Here is a 21120-nt window from a genome sequence, read left to right as displayed (position 1 = left end):
TATGCAGGTTACAATATAGAAGGGTTTCTCAACCTGGTCAACTTTAAGCAGTGTGGACATGGCTGGCTGGGGAATTCTGGGTCGAAGTTCACACAGCTTAAAGTTGACCAGATTGAGAAACACTGATACAGAAACTAAACGGGTAGCCAAGGCTCACAGCTACATCAATGACCAGAGTTCTCCCATCATACTAAACTGTAGTTTAGTGAATCACAGTTTATTGAATAAACCACAATTGGCTGGATTTCAGCAACAAAGTGAAATCATTCTCACTTTGTCAACCAGATACTGACGTTTTCATGCTGATCTGTTCTCCGCTCCATGCCTCTTTATTTCATGAAGGAAATTATAAAATTATCTGCTTTTATCTGATTTTTGCCTCTATGTAACCAAGAACAGATTTCTCTCCAGGATGTCTCTAATCAAACTTCAGCTTGTTTGTCTCCAAAAGCTGTGCTTAATTACCTGAGTGTAGCTGCAACTAATTTACAGTGATTTTACATTCCTGCCTCCCGCAAGGGGTTCAAGAATGATTTATGGATCTTCACTCAGTTTTGCATCAACCTCGCAAGGGGCTGCTGATGTTAGAAGGAAATGGCTGGCTTTGTCTACTGGATTCTTTGGCTTTATTCATTCATTCCATTGTTTGCTTGGATATCTTGTGAAAAACCCAGGCAGTTGTAGCTTATTCAGTAGACCATGGTTAAACAAGCTATGGTGAAACCAGTCCGTGATCAACCCAGTGATCTTTGCCACCCGCTAGGAATTTGAATCAGATTTTTTAGTCAGTAGCCATTTTCTGTAGGGCTGGCATGAGAAGAAGTAGCTAAGGACTCACGTCATACTCTGGTTTTCTAATCTTGGGTGGGTTTGCTACCCTCTTCAATTCCATGTTCCTAAATTACAAAGCTCAGAACCACAACTCATTTTGTACCCTATGTTGAAATCTTCCCGCTTTTAAAGTGTTGCAACTCGAATTGGAGCATGCATTTAAGTTTTACTTCTCTTTCTGATTAGAATAGCTTTTTTGTTTTGGTTTCTGGCAATACACATCTATACCTGTCTATTTTTATCAACTGCATGCTGGAAATTCAATTGGCAGAGAGAGCCTCTTTCACCAGCTGGGTCTGAAAGCAGCAGGGGATGGTGCATCTCTTCAAACTTGGGCAGATTTCAGACTTCTGGAACCTTTAATCTCGATTCCTCCCTGGAAGTTGCTAATCTGTTGATCACAAAGTCAAAGAGCAGCTGTGTCCACCCAACATGCTATGTTGGCACCCATGGCTAACTAAACCACAGCTGACTACATTAACTCAATTATGCGGACTCACATAATGCCCTGAACCATCCACTAACCAGACCAGTTACATTTGTCCAAATGAACCAGCAGCCCCCTTTTACTATAGAGGAACCCAGCGGTGTTTCTTCAGAAAGTGATTTTTTAAAAAATCTTATAGTTTATTTATTAAAACTTTTGAAAGAAAGAGAACAAGTAACTCCCAAAAGAAGATGAAAGAAAGAGAGAAGGAGGGAGGGAGGAGACAAAGAAAAATTCAGACTTTTGGGATCTTTACTCTCAATTCCTCCCTGGAAGTTCCTGGCTGGGGAATTCTGGGAGTCGAAATCCACACATCTTCAAGTTGCCAAGTTTGAGAAGCGCTGAAATAAAATATCAGCAAAGAAGCAGGGGATTTACAATCGTCATGAAATGTATTCCATCCATTCATTGTAGGGAACTAAGTTCACTGAATCTTTTTTAAAAAATGAATGAGAAGTCTCTATGAAGGTCTGGTGATATTAATACGGCCACGATTTGTTATTGTTTCAAGGGCCAATGCATGGGATCAGGAAAGAGCTGAGGTCGCAAAAGAGGATTAAACGACATCTGGCTAGCCAACCGCCGAATCCTGGGTTTTCTTCCGATTCCCCAGAAGGGAGCTGGGCTGGCAATCTCGGGATCTTGGGAACGCGGCTCTCCCGCAGCTGCGGCCCGCCCCGAAATCTTGACGTACCTTTGCCAGCTTGAGGAGCGCAGTTACAAAACAGCCGGGTGGGGGCCCCGAGTTTTCTGCCTCCCGCTTCTTTCCAGATGTGCTCGCGCTGTCAGCGTTAGAGGGCGGCCCTCCTGCTTGGCCGAAGCACAACGGACAGACCCACACCCACACCCGCACCCGCACCCAGCCTTGGCTCCGTTCCCACAGCTTTCCCCACCGATCCCGGGCGCGCTGCTCGGGAAAAGCTGCCAATGACTTCGGAGCCGCCCGGACGAGGCAGCCCTTCTACGCAGCGGCTTTCTCCGGGGAGCGACCGAGGGACGGCGCGGCGGGGAAAGCCGAGCCGCCCGGCCGGCGCCGCCTCAACATCTGGGACGCAGCAGGGGCTCCTCCCGCCCGCCGCCCGGCCATGGCGCTCCGCGGCCCATCCTCGGCCTGCAGGGGTGAGCGGGGACTTAGGGGCCCGGGCGGGGCCGCGGGCGCCTTCGGGCGAAGCGAGGCCCGGCTCGGCGCTCTCAGGGCTGCCCGGATCGGGAGGGAGGAGAGGGTGGGTGGGTGGCCGGTCGCGCGTCCTCACGCCGCGGGGCAGCTGGTTACGGGGGCAGTATTCGGGAGGCTCTGGGCATACTGCAGTGGGGCCGGGGGGATCCGCTTCTATGCTGTCGTTTTCCAGATACCAAATCCAGTTTCCTTCTCTCTCTCTCTCTTTCTCTCCTTCCCTCCCTCCCTTTCTTTCCTTCTTTCTTTTCTTTCCTTCCGTCTGTCCGTCCCTCCGTCCCTCCCTTTCTTTCCTTCTTTCTTTTCCTTCCTTCCCTCCCTCTTTTTCTCCTTCTCCTCCTCCTCCTTCTCCATCCCCTTTCTTTCTTTCTTTCTTTCTTTCTTTCTTTCTTTCTTTCTTTCTTTCTTTCTTTCTTTCTTTCTTTCTTTCTCCCTTCCCTTCCCTTCCCTTCCCTTCCCTTCCCTTCCCTTCCCTTCCCTTCCCCTTTGTTTTTCTTTCTTTCTTTCCCTCCCTCCTCCTTTCCTCTGTTTTACCAGTCAGAGCCTCTTTTTATCTTTAAGTTATCTTTATTTAACTTTTTAAGGAGTTTCAGTGTGTTGCAAAGCAGAGCTGCGGTTCAGTCCCATGTTTTCATTTCTGCAGAGCACTTCTGCAAGGGGATGGGATAATTGCTCTACCAACTTTATTTGAAATGAAAAAGATAAAAAGATGATGGGGTGTTGAATATGGGCATCTCTCTAGATCAAGAGGTCAGTGTCCTCTTCTAGTAATACTACCAGCCAGAGCTTCTGAAGAAATTTCTGAACAGCACTGGGACTTAACATAAAGTGGATTTAAGTGATAGGTCACCCATCTTCTTCTTTTTTATAATTTTGCTGAAGTTTTTAATACAGTAAAAACTAATACAAACTAAACTAGAAGAAAAAAGAAAAAGAAAATTTCAGAAGATGCAGAAAAAAGAAAAACAGAAGGAAAAAAGTAGAGAAAAGAAAAAAAAGAAACAAAGCAACAAAGCAACAAAGACAATAATAAAGAGGTGGCTTCCAACCTTCATCACACTGAGCATCAACTAATATAACAACTTTTCACCCTCTTTTAAAAATAAAACTCTTTCACTGTCTTTCAAAAGTCAGAAATAAAAAAACTCTTTTCCCCATAGCCTAACTTTTATCTATATGCAATCCAGATATTGACATCTTTTCATTCCTGGTTCAACAAAAAGTCCATTAGGAGTTGCCAGAAATATCAAACAAATAATTTATCCCTGATCAGACGGTCCAATTTTATATTCCTTCTTTTTGCTCTTTACAATCTTAACCTTTAAATCAGCCTTTTTCAACCTTTTGACCCTGGAGGAACCCTTGAAATATTTTTCAGGCCTCAGGGAACCCCTGCACATTCAGGTTCAAATGTAGGCCAGAAGTTATAAAATTATTCTATTCGTTTCATGGGTAGGCCTGTATAGATGCTTTAACAATGTTCTTAAACTAAAAATAATGAATGAAACTTACCTCTTTAATGTGTCGTTGCCTGAATTTGAAATGATTTTTTAAATTAATCGTGATCTCCCAGGGAACCCCTAGTGACCTCTCATGGAACCCTGGTTGAGAAACCCCGCTTTAAATCATTCCTATGGCATCGCAGGATTTGATCCTTCATCAATCTTTGGCAGTCAAGAGGAGTCTTCCAAGCTTTTACCAGCCTACTATGTAAATCCAGGATTACAAAGAGGTATCATGTAGGATTTCTTGTTACAGCTGTTCATATCCAGATCCTTTTTTAAAATTTGTCTTTGATAGTCCCATTTTGGTGATCTTAGTAGGTCACCCATCTTCTCTCTTAATACTGATGCTCAGCTGGGGCTGCCAGACGTGTGCCAGTGAGCTGCCTTCTTTTTGATCACTTCTCTCTGTCCCTCTCATTTTGGAAGGGTGGGGGGGTTACTTCAAGGCACTGTTCATAGAAAGCATATCTCTGTTCTGGGGCTTCTCGAAGTTCTGCGTTGGGGAAATAATTGAATACCCAAAGGGAGCATTTCTGAGTTACCTATCAGGAATTATGACTGATCTGGGATTTGAACAATTGCATTGCACTGATTGATTTTTAGCATTGTTTAGGCATCTGAGCATAGAGCATCTGTGCCAAGGAGATAGTGTGTGTGATTGAGTCTGTGCCTGTGTGTGTACAGGTCTGTGTATTCCACAAAGCTCTGCTGCGTCCTTTGCACAGAATGGGCAGGTTTGAACTGGTTGAACAACCACCCACAAAGGTGCAGACCTCATCCTGGAGGCTGATAGCTATATAAGAAAGAAAGAACAAGTTTCTTATTGGTGACTGGAAACCCCTTATGGACTTTTTGCATAAAGATGAAAAAAACCCTGAACTTGTGATTTATGGTTTTGATGACTAGAGAGGATAGATTATAGAAAGAAAAGAGTTAAGGTGTAACTTAGTGAGGTTAAAATATAATTGTACTTATAACTGCGGTGAAGATTATCGGAAGCCACTGCTTTGTATCTTTCTTTTCTTTCCTCTCTATTTTTCTTTAACTTTTTTCTTTCCTTGCACTTTTTGCTTTCTCTTGGCTTTCTTTTTCTTTTTCTCTTTTCTTCTTTACTTTATATTATTAGTTTGTATTAGTTTTTTTCTTTTCTAAAATAGGGGGCAGGGCAAGATGAGCAGTAGGAGGCGGGGCCAGCGGGATCCATGCGCTCAGGGAAAGACAGTGAGAGCAGAGCATTTTCGCCTCCCATAGGTTCAAAATTATAAACAATATAAAAAAATAGATCTCAAAATTCTGGAACAAAGAACTTCATCAGCACCACTGAAGGACAGGCAGACAGCTGAACTCCACATCCATCAAAAGCTTTCATGCAATCTCAGAAGGTCTCAACAAATGCAGTGGGCTTTTAACACATTACAATTGTTAATTGATGGGGTATTTGTAATCTGTCGCATGGGACCTGTGTCTGAATAACCAAGCTGTCTCCTCCCCTGCCCCCTCATCCCAATTGAAATCCCACACCGCCCCTCCATGCAACGGATTGAGTGAGCTTCAGCTCATGAAAACTTCTGCCTTTTCGTAAAACGTGTTATTCCAAAAATATGCTACTAGACTCCTCCTGATTTTTGGCTACTGTAGACTAGTTCAACTCTCCTGCAATGTCTTCCCACAGGGGAGGCCAATGCCTTTCCCCACCCAGTTCTTGGTGCTTAGTTGGTGATTTAAGAGCTGGTTCCCAGGCTCAATGATTCCAGAGAGCGTTGTATAAACAACCAGCTGCAAAGTTCTACGTTATCAGTGAAGAGACCCATCTCCTCGCTAGTTCGTCAGGAGGCCATGAGACCCTTCCTAATGCATGCAGGGATATGCTAGGACTAGTTTGAAAATATTTGAGCGTATTTGAGGGACCCCTCTCCCCAGTTTCAACTACCCATCCCATTGGATCCCGCAGGAGGGGCATATCATGGGTCTCATCTACTAAGGAATGTCATCTGATGGGACCCAGCAAGAGAGCCTTTCCTACTGTGGCACCCACCCTTTGGAATGTCATTCCTCCGTAACTTAGATTGGTACCTACCCTTCTGGCCTTTAGGAAGGGCCTGAAGACTTGGCTGGGCCATCTGGCCTGGAGATCCAATAGTGGTGATATGGAGCCTGCTGAATGGCTACATTGTTAGTAAGTTGGATTGCGCTCTTGCAAATGATGTTTTTTGTTATGGTGTTAATAGTTTCGATTGTTTTTCATGTGTTTTTGTTGTATTTGGGGTGTGTTTTTTGTATCATTTTTGTATTTTAAGTTTGTGAGCCGCCCAGTCATGTGTATGAGATGGATGACTATATAAATGGAATAAATAAATAAAATAAAGTAGTGCACATGTTGGAATTCTTGTACTCCTGGAGGTCCCCTGCATCTCAATGAATCTTGCTAAAGAGAACTCTTGTGAGATTCCGGCGTGGAAAAATACCGCTTTTGGTTTATGCAGCTGCCAAAGAGCCAGACTGTAACACTTTTGTACCATTTCGCTCTTCATCTTTGTCAGTCTGCCTATATCAGTGTTTCTCAACCTGAGCAACTTTAAGATGTGTGGACTTCAACTCCCAGAATTCCCCAGGCAGCATGGCCCAGGTTGAGAAACACTGATCTTTGTCTGTCTGTCCATCCAGGTATCTCCCTGTCTGTCCGTCCATCCTTCCATCCATCATCCAATTTATATAGCTGCCCAACTCAAGTCTGGGCTGCATACGATACCTCCCGCCCCCAGGGGTCAGCAGAGCCTGATAAAAATGACAGAAACGAAAAAGGAACATGACCTCATAATAAAAACACATCCCCAAAACAACGCCCCATCCCAGGGCCTGGGGAAGAGCCAGATCTTCAAGGGCAGCAGCTTGGCCTCCACATCCTGCCAAAGGCTGAACAGAGACCAGCTAATCTTAGAAAAACATTAACTTTAGTTTTTTGGAACTCGACTGGACTGGCTAGATAGCATCCCTGAGGCAGTGAGGTCTCCACGGACTGCTCACTTCAGGAGAGAAAATCATGGTTGATACAATGTGCAGTGTGCTTTTCATTTGCCCCCCCCCCATTTTGTTATGGAGATGGAATTTTATGCAGGCTTCCTTGGGCATAAACAGACCTAGATGTAACCCCACTGTGAAATGTTGATGCAATGTAGCCTACCACTTTCAACACCCTCCTTGTTCCAATTTGCATGCGCGCGCACCCATATAGTTGGCATAGCCCACTTTGCCTTTGTTTACTCTGTGCCTGGAAATAGATAAGCTGGCCTCCCTACTCTCTGGACTACGCTCTTAACTTGGAGGCATCTTTTGCCCCCCAAGAGTGAGATCCTTTTTTTAAAAAAAGCATCAGTTTTCCAGAACTGCTCCCCACTGCAGAAGTGCAGGAGCTGAAGCTGCACCCTTTTTTCACATGCATCAAAAAAGTCAAGATGGGGCCACTACCATGTGGTTATGATGCATGTAAAAAAATGGGCAGGCTTTGATCACATGGTTGTGGCCCCATCTTGACTTTTTTGACCCCCCTGTGGACAGTGCTGTTTCCGCTCATTTACTCTTCAGATCTTTGCAGTTTGATCTTTGTTCATTCCCTCTGTCTGGCCAAACCACATCAAAATACTTCTTCTGTGCTAATCACTCTCTTTTATATTCAGCCCTACCTTCCTTCATCATCCCTTCATTCCTGGCTCTGTCTCTTACTTTACAACCCACCCTTCTTAAGGACCCCAGTTTCCCTGGTTTCATCTTTACGCTTCTCCTGACACACCTAACTCTCACTTCCATATAATAGTGGAAGACCCACATTCTTACAGATACCCATTTTCACTTTTTTTGGACACCATTGATTTTTTGCAACAGATTGCACTAGATTTATACCGGCATTTGCACAGCTTAAAGCAGTGTTTCTCAGCCTTAGCAACCTGAAGATGTGTGGTGATCACTTTGCCAACTCCACAAGGTGGAGCCTGTCGCTTATCGTTCTAAAAGCATGTACATCAATCCTATCTCTTGTGGATTGTGACTTTTCCTTGGATGATGTATTTGTTTCCCCAATAATTATTGTTCCTTGACTCTGCATAGGATAAGCCCACTGGTGGGAAGCTGCTGATATAGATAGAAGGGGGAACTGGAGCCAGGAGAAGGAAATTGCTGCCCCCCCAATAATTCTGAATTGGAACTTGTGACGGGGCAGAAGTGGAAAATAATTAAATACATGGACAGTCAGCCGATGTCTGTTTTTAAATTTAGTGGGAATTAGATGTAAGTTAAATCAATTTCACCTTTTTGGTCCCAACAGTAGCTTTGCTTTGGGGCATGTTCCTCCCCCTCCTAGCTCTCTAGCAAGTGTAGCTACAGGTAGTCGTCGCTTAACTACCCCAACTCGGACTGGAATTTTGGTTGCTAAGTGAATCAGTCATTAAGTGAATCTGACCTGATTTTACGACCTTTTTTGCAGCGGTTGTTAAGCAAATCACCATGGGCATTAAGTGATTATTATTAAGTGTGGTTGTTAAGCAAATCACACAAATCCCCATTGATTTTGCTTGCCAGAAGCCAGCCAGAAAGGCCAAAAACGGCGATCACATGACCACAGGATGCTGCGACAGTCATAAATGCGAACCAGTTGCCAAGTGCCCAAATTATGATCACATGACTACGTGGATGCTGCAACAGACATAAGTGTGAGAACCGGTCATAAGTTGTTTTTTTCAACATCGTTGTAAGTCCAAACCATCACTAAACAAATTGTTGTTAAGTGAGGAGTACCTGTACAGGGAACAAAAGTATCTCATAGGCATGCTAAGAGGTTAATCTATTCATTCATTCCATTATATAGCCACCCATCTCACTTTTACCTTTTCCTGGACTCATGAGTGAAGGCAAATTTAGGGCTGATCTATAGTGATTTGGGATGGGATTATACCCGACTTGAAATTGTCTCTTTGGTTTGATATTCACGGGCCGTCAATCATATTCTACAATAATGATTAGCTTATTCTCATAGTGTATATCTGTTAGAGTCTATCCTCCTATCCCACATTGTTGTTGTTTATTTGTTCAGTCGCTTCCGACTCTTCGTGACTTCATGGACCAGCCCACGTCAGAGCTTCCTGTCGGTCGTCAACACCCCCAGCTCCCCCAGGGACGAGTCTGTCACCTCTAGAATATCATCCGTCCACCTTGCCCTTGGTCGGCCCCTCTTCCTTTTGCCTTCCACTCTCCCCAGCATCAGCATCTTCTCCAGGGTGTCCTGTCTTCTCATTATGTGGCCAAAGTATTTCAGTTTTGCCTTTAATGTCATTCCCTCCAGTGAGCAGTCTGGCTTTATTTCCTGGAGGATGGACTGGTTTGATCTTCTTGCAGTCCAAGGCACTCTCAGGATTTTCCTCCCACACCACAGTTCAAAAGCATCGATCTTCCTTCTCTCAGCCTTCCTTATGGTCCAGTTCTCGCAGCCATGTGTCACTACGGGGAACACCATTGCTTTACCTATGCGGACCTTTGTTGTCAGTGTGATGTCTCTGCTCTTAAGTATTTTATCGAGATTTCTCATTGCTCTTCTCCCAAGGATTAAGCGTCTTCTGATTTCCTGACTGCAGTCAGCATCGGCAGTAATCTTCGCACCCAGAAATACAAAGTCTTTCACTGCCTCTACGTTTTCTCCCTCTATTTGCCAGTTATCAATCAAGCTGGTTGCCATACTCTTGGTTTTTTTGAGGTTTAGCTGCAAGCCAGCTTTTGCACTTTCTTCTTTCACCTTCATCATGAGGCTCCTCAGTTCCTCTTCGCTTTCAGCCATCAAAGTGGCATCATCTGCATATCTGAGATTGTTCATGTTTAGTCATACAGTATTTAGAATGTGGGGTGCAGGTCACTTCAGCAGAGAATGCAGATCAGCTATTGTTGCAATATGCAAATAGATTTATCCTTCCACTACTATATTATAATATTATAAAATAGTATTATATGTTAATATTATATTATTATTATGTTATATTAGTATTATAATATAATATAGTATTATAGTATAATATAATATAATAATAAGGATGGCTTAATTATACTGTTGCAAAGATAAATATATTTGCAAATTGCAGCAATAGTTAATCTGCGTTCTCTGAAGTTTGAATTGGCTGTTCTTCCACATGGAGAGAAATAAGATCTTTCCGTCAAGTGATCTGAAATAATTTTATTGAAATATTTGCTTTGGGATGATATTGTTCTAGATGATTTTGTCCCCCCCCCTTTTTTTTTTTTACAGGTTACATATAAATAGATCAAAGAGACTAAACATTTTGGTTTAGGTTATTTCCTTCAACATTTGACATTATTTATCTTGGTATTTATACTCTGCAAGTCAAATATTTAGAAAAAAAACCTAAAAATGAAAATAACATCACTGGAAGGGATTTTGATGGATCCAAACTGAAAAAAACTTTGCAAAATATTTAGTCTGCAAATTATTCTTTAGCCTGAACTCTTGTTCAGTTCGGCAAACAGGATTAACAGATGTGGTAAGAATGGACTCAAATGGTGTGGTTTGTAGCTCACCAGTTGCAATTTTATAGCCAGGCATTCCTAAGGCTTCTTGGAAAAAAATTATCTAGGTGGTTGCTAAGACTTGATATCAGCTTGATGGCACATTATCATCATCCATAATGCTCTTCTGCTTCAAGTTGCTAGACCAGTGTTTCTCAACCTTGGCAACTTTAAGATGCCTGGACTTCAACTCCCAGAATTCCCATGCTGGCTGGGGAGTTCTGGGAGTTGAAGTCCAGTCATCTTAAAGTTGCCAAGGTTGAGAATCACTGTCCTAGATCATAAGAGCAGGCAGCTTTGCTTGAAGCAGCTTGCCATCAGTGCAATTGGCAAGGTAGAACATGCCAGTTGGAGTTGGAGTCTTCAAACAACAGTGCAAAGAAAACCAATTCCGGAGATACAGAAAAGCATCGACATCTCCTTGCAACTTCACTTTGAACCCAACAGTCCATTTAACTTCTGTGGAGTGGGAGGAGCTGTGTCAGTTGGATTCCAACAGCAGCACTTTCACTTGAAACCAAACAATTCACCAGGGTTACATCAAGATGTAAGTTGCCAAGGTTGAGAAACACTGGTTTAGCCACTTGAGGAAGCGGAGGAGCATTATGGATGGTGACAACAATGATGAGCCGTCAAGTTGATGTCAAGTCTTAGCAACCGCCTAGATAATTTTTTTCCAAGAAGCCTTAGGAGTGCCAGGATACCTGGTAGAGCTAAGGATGACTTAAGCCCATCTCTCTCCTGGGCTAGGAATGAGACAAAAGCAACGTCACTTGGTTCCAGTGTGTTTTGCGCGATAGTTAGGTGCCTTAAATCAGAATTTCAGGGGCCAAGAAACCTCCCCAATCTACACACACCAGGTTGAAGTGGAATAATTCTCCTTCCTATCCAAAGAGCACTTCACCCCTGAAGGAATCAATTGATTGCTCTGCAGTTGATTGGACCATGGTACCTAATTGTGGAACAATAAATCCCACTGCCAAGTACCTCTTTAGACAGCAAATAAATAAATAAATAAATCAGGAGCCCTTGGTAGCACCGTATCCAACTATGAAATCTTATTTCAAAGAATATACTAAACTTTATTTCCATTCGTTAGCTAGAATTTTTTTGCTGCCAGAGACTAACACGCTTCTCTTCCTACAGTCTGTCGTCGGCCTTAACTAACACCTTCAGATTTAAATCATTGGCTGTGTTTGCGCAGCATGCTAAACACACATGGTTGTAAGTAGCTTGCAAACCCAGTGGCTGGATTCATGCAGCTTGGGGACCCAAAAATCAAGACAGGGCTTGGATTCACCCAACCTTAAGGCTTAGGGCAAAATGTGACCCCTTGTGTTTAAAAAAAAAAGAAGAGGAAATGATTGACAAGACACCACAGATGAACTTCTTTCTAAAATGTAAAACAGTATCACTGCTGGGTGAGTCACCCGTATTGCCGAGCCACTGATTTTACAGAACTTACTCATCCAAGAAGAGTTTCCTCAAGGATGTAGCCTAGCATGAGTGACAGGCCAGGTAGCATTTTCTTCATCACATCAGTGCACCATGTGATCATCATTCAACATGGATCACCACCAGACAGAACACTGAAACAAGCCATAGGTCTATCACATCATCTGCCAATGCAGTAACCCAACGAAGACTGAATCATGGTCCAACGATGAGTTGATCTTGCCTTCCCTTCATCGAGGGCCCTCCAGGAGGACCAGGATCACAATTCCTAGAATTTCTGAGGGCACCATCACTCTGGGCTGGGCTGGCTAGGAATCCTAGGAGCTGACGTTCGAGTACAACCGGAGAACCCTCAACTGGGGAAAGGCTCCGCTGTGCAAGATTTGGAATACAAAACTGACAATGTTTTTAAAGTCTAGAGCAGCCTTTCTCAATCTTTTGACCCTGGAGGAACCCTTGAAATATTTTCCAGGCCTCAGGGAAACCCTGCACATTCAGGCTCAAATATAGGCCAGAAGTTACAAAATTATTATATCCGTTTCATGGGCAGGGTAGGCCTGTCTATGTGCATTAACAGTGTTCTTAGACTAAAAATAAAGAATGAAACTTACCTCTTTAATGTGAAGTTGCCCACGTTTGAAATAATTTTTTAAATAAATCGTGATCTCCCAGGGAACCCCTAGTGACCTCTCGCGGAACCCTGGTTGAGAAACCCTGGTCTCCAATGACAAGAAGAGGGAAGGGGGGCCGGGGGCGCAATGCAATGTTGCTTTATGATTTCCAGTTGATGGTTCCCTGGTGCAGAATGGATTGATTGAATATGATGGTGTTCGGGATGTGTGTGTGTCAAATAATGTAATGGCAGATTTCTCCTCCCCTCCCCATTCTTCAAAATATAAACAGTACCTCTGATCAGTACAAATGTCTCTGAACTTTTATGATTTTGTAAAAATGGGAATAAGGAAATGAGTGAAGCTTTGCTGACTTGGAAAATGAGGAGGGGTGTTGCTTGCACACTCTGCTGCTGTCTCATGCACGGAAGAGCCCGCCTGGCATGCCCTTGCTGCTCCCCAGTTCACATTTAGAAGCCCAACATATGCTGCTCACCCTGGTTTTGCTCATTTGTGGTTAAGTTGTTGGTGTTCCAAGGTGAAATGTGGAAGTGGGAGGTATGGAAAGAAACACAGAAGGGGTTTTCAGGGCTTTGGAAATAAATTGCAGATCTACCAGCTTGCAACATGGCAGTGCTATTGATCTCCTAATTACGTAACCATGTTGTTCTTGCTATGGACCTTCCTATCGATTCTGACTCCTGGTGACTGCCCAGACAAGTCCAGGCAGTTTTCTTGGCCAAAACCTTCTTCCAAGATGCTTTTTGATTTCCCAGTTCAAGGCTGAGCATGAGAGAGGGACTGGTCCAAAGTCCCCTGGATGGTTTTCATGCCCCAGACAGGACTAGAACTCATGGTCTCCTGGCTTCTAATCCAGGACCTTTAACCACCACATCACCCAGGGTCTCTGCTTAACCACAGGGGCAACAAAATAACCCCATCCCAATATTATGTTATTGAAATGAATTAAAACTGGGGTAACAGTTATTTTGTGTAGCCTATAGACTCAGCTCTTGTTCTCCAATCAGATGGTTTAATTCTAAGGTGATTTTTTTTTTGCACCGGATTCCCGTGGGGTTAAAGGCAGAGAGGAGCGTGGGCCCCTTAACCCAGATTTATGGCCCTCATATCCCCTACCCACTGAATTTTAGTGCCCCAACTGCTGAAAATCAGTGGGGTGGCTTCCTGCCACTTTGGGGTGGGAAGCACCCCAAAACAGGTGGGTAAATTCTGCTTATTGGCTTAGCTGAGCTAAAAATGCACAAAAGGAATGGAGAAGAGAAAAATATAGCCCACCCCACAATGGGGAAAATCCAGACCCCATTCAAGCGGGTAGGGCAAGTCTAGTTTTCTGTGCAGCCCTGTTAAATATGACACCTCGCCCACCCCCAAATTTGCAATCACTGGTACAGATTAGGAGGGGAATAGGAAAGGTAGATTTTGTAAAGTAGTAGTTGAGATCTGTAACTCTAAAGCAGTGTTTCTCAGCTTTGGCAACTTTAAGATGGGTGGACTTCAACATGACTGGCTGGGGAATTCTGGGAGTTGAAGTCCACCCATCTTAAAGTTGCCACGGTTGAGAAACACTGCCCTAGAGTTACAGATCCATGTCCCCATTGACCACAGAACCCAGCAACTAATTGGCCCTTATGTTGAGGTTTTTGTTCTTGACTGCCATTTCTCTCTCCCACCCTTCTGGTCATATGTTGTGTTTTATCATCATTTATGTAGCCGCATTAATTTTCCTCCTGTTCTGTCACCCTTCCTTGGTCCTGCCTGCCTGCCTGACAAGGTTGTGGTGAGAAAAATGGGATATTTTGCTGGGGGACAACAATTAAGAGAAAGTCTCCCTAAACGCCTTCTTTTCTCCAGGAGGAGAGAAGGGAAATAAATGCAGCCAATTGTTGTTGTCATCCTGGCTCACCTCTGTTTCCATCCTGGGAGAAAACAGCCCAGATTTACAGAGACCTAAAAGCCACCCAACGACTTCTGTTTCCCTGTTGTGTCACATGGAAGTCAATCCAGTTTTAATTGCTTTTGAACTTCGGCCATCCCTTGCCTGCGCAACCAGTGCTGTCTCATTTGCATCCGAGCCCCAGCCTTGCAGGCAAGCCTCTTTCACCTCTTCCTCCCTCCTCCTCCTCCACTCCTCTACTGCCGTGTTCCGTTTCAGTCGCTCTCCTTCGCCAGCTGCGTTTTCGTCCGTCTCTCCCACAAAAAGGATTTGGTGGCTTCCCGGCTCCTTTTGGAAGCCCTTGAGGGAGTTCCTGATGTGCATCGGAATCCAGGTGCCTCTCCTGAAGCACGATGCAGTGCTTCAGAAAACAGTCCAAGCTCAGCAAAGCCCAGGAAAATCGGCTCGTGGAGGAGAGCCAGAGAGTGGCAGCTTTGAACGGGCAAAGGCTGGGTAAGGGCGCTTGCCAGCCGCAGCGGACCCAGGGCGGTGGCTGGCTTTCAAACCTCAGGTTCACCTTTCAGTAAACAGCCTCAGTTAGATTTTAATCTCGCTGATCCTTTTCTTCCTTTCAAGCGAGCGGTCATTTCTTGAGTTCTTGCCCTTGGGGCCCAGTCATCTCTGAAGGAAATGGTTGTGCTTGTGGTTTGTGGTGGTGGTTGTACAGAAATACCGAAGAGGGACACTCGGTCCTCTGAATGGGAACGCTGTGATAAAATTCCTGCGAGCAGGCTGCGATGTTTGACTTCCTACAACATCCGAAGGGTGCTTGTGATTATGGCTGAGTTGGCCAAGAGGTAAAGGATTGCCCTGAGAACCTTTTGGCATAATATTAGCCTGAGAAAGAGGCAAGAAATCTGTTTCCTTCTCTTTTTTCTGTGGGTGGTGGTGGTGGAGGGGGTCATTCAGGTTGTAGTGAAATGGGAATTCCATTGCCTTGCCTAGTTGCTTTTGCGTTTTCTGGTCTTATTAGCGGTGTTATATAGAAAAACAAAGAAAGGCAAAAATGTTCCCGTGCTGCAGATCTTGCAAGCTTGGCTATAAAATTCTCTGCGTAGTCTTAGTTTATAAGAAGCCATGTTGGCTAAGGGATGAGATGAAAGTAAAGATGTCTTCAAACTGAGTGGTGATTTTATGGACTGTGTAGTTTCCTTGGCAGTTGTGTGGATGTGGATTGCTGTTATCTTTTTCTAGAATAAGTATGTCCGTTGACTTCCAGTCTAGCCCATGCCCTTGGGATTTCCGAGTGGTCTCCCATCCAAATACTAATCAGGTCTCATTCTACTTAGCTTTTGGTGATCAGACAATATTGACTAAGTATTAAATTGCAGGACTTCCAGAAGCATCTTGGGGCTGTGACTTTTAATTAGTTTTTTTTTTTAAGGGAGAAAAACAGTGGGATTTTTTGGCTTCATTTGGGAGAGAACTTTTGAATTTATTTAAGGAACTTACTACAACTCCCATTACTCAATTGGAGCCCTAGGAAGGGCGGCATCTTTTCTTAAGTGGCCAAAAGAGACTTTTTCAACTTTATTTGAGAGCTCCCATTGACCTAAGATGCAAGGGTCAATGGATGGGGATAATGGGAACTGTAGTTTGGCAGTCTAGAGAGCAAGATGTCAATGTTGCGGGCTGGATGGTAAGTTAAAACAATCTCAACTGTTGCCAAAAAAAACAGGACTAATTCTTGAAGCCCTTGTTTCTTAGCGATCTGAAAAGGATCAGAAATATGCTTGTCTGGCACCTAGTATCCTGATCCATCCTCGGTTAGGGCCATATTCTATGCACCTAGCACATTCAGCCAAGGTTTGCTTAATTGTGGTTTACTGAATAAACCATAACTGGCTGGATTCACCTGGCTGCTATAAACCATGGTTTATACATCTGACTGGTATGGTAAATGCCAACCTGGGTTCTGCCTAGCTGCAAAGCCAGCTACAGAATCAGCTTCCTCGGGAGCCGTGTTTCTCAACCTTGGCAACTTTAAGGTAGGTGGACTTCAGCACCCAGAATTCCTCAGCCAGCATGCATGAACTTCAACTCCCAGAATTCCCCAGCCAGTAATGCTGCCCACGGAATTCTGGGAGTTGAAGCCCACCTATCTTAAAGTTGCTAAGGTTGAGAAACACAGCTCCAGAGGAAAGCTTTATCTGCAAATATCCAAGGATATCCTGTCTTATTTTAAATCCAAGTCTCAAGCTGGGGACTGAGATGGGCCAAGGGGCCTCTGAGACAAGGCTGCAGATCTGCTGGGGAGATCCAGAGGAACAAGGTGGATCTTTTGCTGTGGGAACTGCCTTTGCCTGTATGGAAGAGATAAATGTTTTAGCTAGAAATCCATGTTAAGATGTTGTGATTTTATTTGCTGGATTAATAAGGCCTACTTTATTAACTTTTATTGAGCCCTGATATCTTTTTAACCCATGCCAGGGCAACTGGCAGTTTCAACTTTGTACCGCTTGAAATCTGTGGGCAACATTGCTTTCCTTGATTAAAAGCCGATCTCTGCCATCTTGTGTTTTGCGCAGAATGTTCTGGTTTTAATTTTTTTCTGTGTGTTTTTTTTTCCTGGAGGGAGATTCTCTGGAGATGTTCCCTACACTTCAGCTACTTGGTGTTTTGCAGGTGACTTCATAAAATTCCAAAAAATTTTCCATATTCCCTTTTTTTTCTTTTTCTTTTTAAAAATTACATTTAACTCCCTGTTGTGTGGTTGATTATAACCCAAAAGAAATTTCTGGCCTGATTTGCGGCCTGATTTCCCAAGTCACATGCTCTAAAAGCTACTGGCCAGGACGTAGCTACATCATCATCATCATCATCGTTTCCCTATTACTTGCAAGAAAAGTTGGGATTGCTCCCAATCCCGCTGGTTGGGATTAGCAGGGAAGGCACCAGGCAGCACGAACTACCAATCATCTGCACCATATCAGGAGGGCGGGGCCAGAGAGGGGCGGGGCCGAATGAGATATGATGTTCCAACCTTTAATCCTACGGGCCCGCCCCTTATGGCTACAACTGGGCACCCACCACACTAAGAACAAATCACATCTGCCTGATATATGTGCCCACTTTCTGCCATCTTTTTTGCTATTGCAAACTGACTAAGTTTGTAGTCTTGGGTGTGAATTCAGCCTTGCTGAATTTCTTCTTACATTTCTTTCTCAAAGGGATTTCTTCCTTTAAAGGAAATAATCAAAATAGCAAGGAGAAGACAAAAAGAGAGGAGGGGAAAGGTTCTTCCTATCTCTGGTGATGTAGCTCCTAACTTTAGATATCATGCTAAGCCAGGATTTGATTTAACCATGGATGGCTGGATAAACCACCAGAGGCAGTCTTCACATAACATGCTTAACCATAAAGCACGGTTAACAGATTGCGGTGCAGGTAGTGCTTACTTAACAACCATTTGTTTAGTGACAGTTCAGACTTACAACAGTGTTGAAAAAAACGACTTATGACTGGTTCTCACACTTATGACTGTCACTGTGTCCCCGCAGTCACATGATCATGATTTGGGCGCTTGGCAACTGGTTCACATTTATGACTGTCACAGTGTCCCATGGTCACGTGATTGCCATTTTCAACCTTCCCATCTGGCTTCTGGCAAGCAAAATTAAGGGGGAACAGCGTGAATTGCTTAATGACCACATGGTTCGCTTAACGGCCACAGTGATTCACTTAATGACTGCTGCAAAAAAGGTCGTAAAATTGGGTTGGATTTGCTTAATGACTGCTTCGCTTAGCAACCAAAGTTCTGGTCTCAATTGTGGTCGTTAAGCAAGGACCACCTGTAGTTGGATCCACACCACGCCCTGATCCAAAAGGAAACAAAGCAGGTAAAACAGTAGCAGAACTGAGCCAATATCCTTTGCCAGCACTACACAGGGTGACTTCAGTTATTTATGTAGCCACAGCAGATCCCCGGTTAAAACCTTGGGGGCCTTCTTTAATCAGCATTTGACAGACACAGTTCCTTGCGCCTGGATTCTAGGTGAAACACAGTTCATAAAAGCAGTATTTCTGCGGCAACAATATATATTGATCTATTTATTTTCTATCCCGCCTTTATAATGTTTTTTTATACTCAGGGCAGCGAACGTACCTAATACTCCTTCCTCCTCCTATTTTCCCCACAACAACAACCCTGTGAGGTGGGTTGGGCTGAGAGAGAGGGACTGGCCCAGGGTCACCCAGCCGGCTTTCGTGCCTAAGGCGGGACTAGAACTCACCGTCTCCTGGTTTCTAGCCCGTTGCTTTAACCACTAGACCAAGCTGGCTCTCTGTAGTTCCTTGTGTCTGGTTTTAATTACTGCAGCCTGAAGATGTTACCTTCTGCTGGTTGCTTAAAGAGGTCCACTCTGGACACCCCTTTGCAAATGGAGATGTAGCTAATACAGGGCGACATCTGAGGGCATCTATAGGAGGACCACATGACAACTCATGTGGTGATGATACCATCATGTAAATGCTGCAGAATGCACCCTTGCATCATTGTGACACAAGTACATAATTGTGCATTTGCATGAAGACATCATTGTGAGCTCGTAGGCATGTTGATGTCATTGTGTTTTGCTACGGATGTTGCTGCAATGTAGGGAACTTGTACGGAACTTGTTTGCCCCAAGGCACGCTGAGTAGTTGCCTACTGTTAGACCATTACCACGTAGGTGGAGCCAATATCCAGAAAGAGGTTGACTTGATGTCTTTTTTAAAGACAGCTTCTCTAGATCCCATTGATCTTCCAGTTCTCCACCGCTTGCAGATCTTCTGTTTCTGAGCCAAAAGTTTGTGTGCATGGTGGTGAGTCTCTTCCAGACAACAGTGACTTGGGTTACCTTGGGTGCATGACAGTCTGGCTTGAGGAATGGAACCTGCTCCAGGAAGAACTGACCTCTTGGTCATAATATTCTGGATCACTCGATGGAGATGGGTTCCAAGATGAGGTCTTGCTCCTTTGACAGCTCAGTTCCAGAAGCAGAAGCTGTGGAAAAGGGATGTCCTCAGCATAGAGATCCAGGAGAACCCACAATCATGTCATATGTTCCACAATGCCATCACACAGAAATTGTAATTTGCATCATTTGCATCATGATGCAACTATCGTACAGTTGTCGGCCCTTTGGGGTCAACCAGATCAGGAAACACACTTCACAAGAACTCTACTTTAATGTGATAAGCTATTGAGACAGAATCTTGCAAGCCTAATTCTGTTTTCTCTTCCCTTCCTCTTATATCCAAGGAGGAGCCAGCATGAGTCTCCTCCTAACTCTATGTCCCGGGCTCAGAGCATGCTTCTGCACCAGTTCTTGTTTTAACAGTTTCTGAGTAGTTTCTTTGAGGTCATCTCTATGGCTCTATGGCTGTACAGTGTATAACTGGCATCATGTCATGGCATGCATGGTGTCACTTGCTCCTCTGTCAGTGCCTGGGGTGTTCAATATCATGGCAATGGTCTACTTGAGTTCTACAAAGATCCATCTGATCTTTCCTTCCAATTGCATCTGCACTGTATTAACTACTACTTGGAGTGAATATCTGGACATTTGGATGAGGTGTCATCATTGTGCTGATGATGCCCAAGTCTACCTATCATTGTGAGACATCTTCCTGTCCTGTCAGGTGAGACAGTGGAATGTTTTGAACAGGTGTCTTGGCTGAGTCATTCAGTCTTCATCTTCCTGATTATGTGCCATCAGATCAGTGCTGACACATAGATAAACCTTCTCCAGGATGACCTGTCCCTAGCTTGGCTCTTCAGACCTTCCAACAATACACCCATCAGTGCTGTAACTGAGTCCATCCCCCTTGCTGCTGGTTGTCCTCTTCTCTTTCCTTCCACCTTTCCCAGCATCGGAGGCTTCTCCAGAGAGCCGGGTCTTTGCATAATGTGTCCAAAGTAGGACAATCTGAGCCAGGTCATATATGCCTGGACAGTGAGAACTCTGGATTCTTTTGTTCAATGATCCACTGGTCCGTTTTCTTGGCCCTCCACGGTATTCTCAGGAGTCTTCTCCAACCCCAAAGTTTGAACGCATCAATACTCTTTCTATCCTGCTTCTTCTCTGAGCACATAATTCTACTACTTAAAACCAAAGATAATGTAGTCTAGCAACCAATGCTTGGATGGCAATCTTCCATCATGTGTACACAAGCCAGGGCTGAACCTCATCTCCAGGCAATTCTTCTTTGCTTGATTAATTTATGGTTCAGCGTATAGGGCAGGGAATCTTGCCATAAATGTCCAGTGGGGTGAACTTTCAGCTTTAGTTTGTCTGTGGAGTTCTTCCTTATTATCAAACGTTCCTTGATATCAAATCTTACCTGTTCTGCCTTCTGCATTGCCATCCTGGTATGACAGTCATTTTTTGATCCCAGAAGGAGGGATATCTGTAGGGTGTGGTCAAAAAACTCAAAATGGCAGCCCTGGCTGCTTTTGATGAGTGTCACACCACACATAAAAATGGGCAAAGCTGTGGCCGCACCATCGCACCCACTATCTTTATGTTTTTGACCACATCCAGTGGACCTCCCAGCCCAGA

At 44.1% G+C, this 21120-nt stretch overlaps 1 protein-coding gene across 2 annotated transcripts in view; it reads left to right on the top strand.

Annotated features, from left to right (window-relative positions):
- The first annotated feature begins 2212 nt into the window (after positions 1-2212).
- The window catches only part of PLCD1 (phospholipase C delta 1), a 48867-nt gene continuing 29959 nt past the window's right edge, over positions 2213-21120 (top strand). The window contains exon 1 of one of the 2 annotated variants that reach the window (XM_063303312.1): positions 2213-2437. In XM_063303312.1, the coding sequence (XP_063159382.1) occupies positions 2404-2437 (34 nt within the window). In that variant the 5' untranslated portion in view covers positions 2213-2403. Of the gene's footprint in view, positions 2438-14777; positions 15032-21120 lie in introns of those variants that run through there. The other variant, XM_063303310.1, reaches the window with a different exon arrangement.

The sequence above is a fragment of the Candoia aspera genome, chromosome 4 (genome assembly GCF_035149785.1).
Source record: "Candoia aspera isolate rCanAsp1 chromosome 4, rCanAsp1.hap2, whole genome shotgun sequence".
Taxonomy (NCBI): domain Eukaryota; kingdom Metazoa; phylum Chordata; class Lepidosauria; order Squamata; family Boidae; genus Candoia; species Candoia aspera.
The sequence above is the reverse complement of the archived record's forward strand: the minus strand, read 5'-3'. Positions and strand labels throughout refer to the sequence as shown.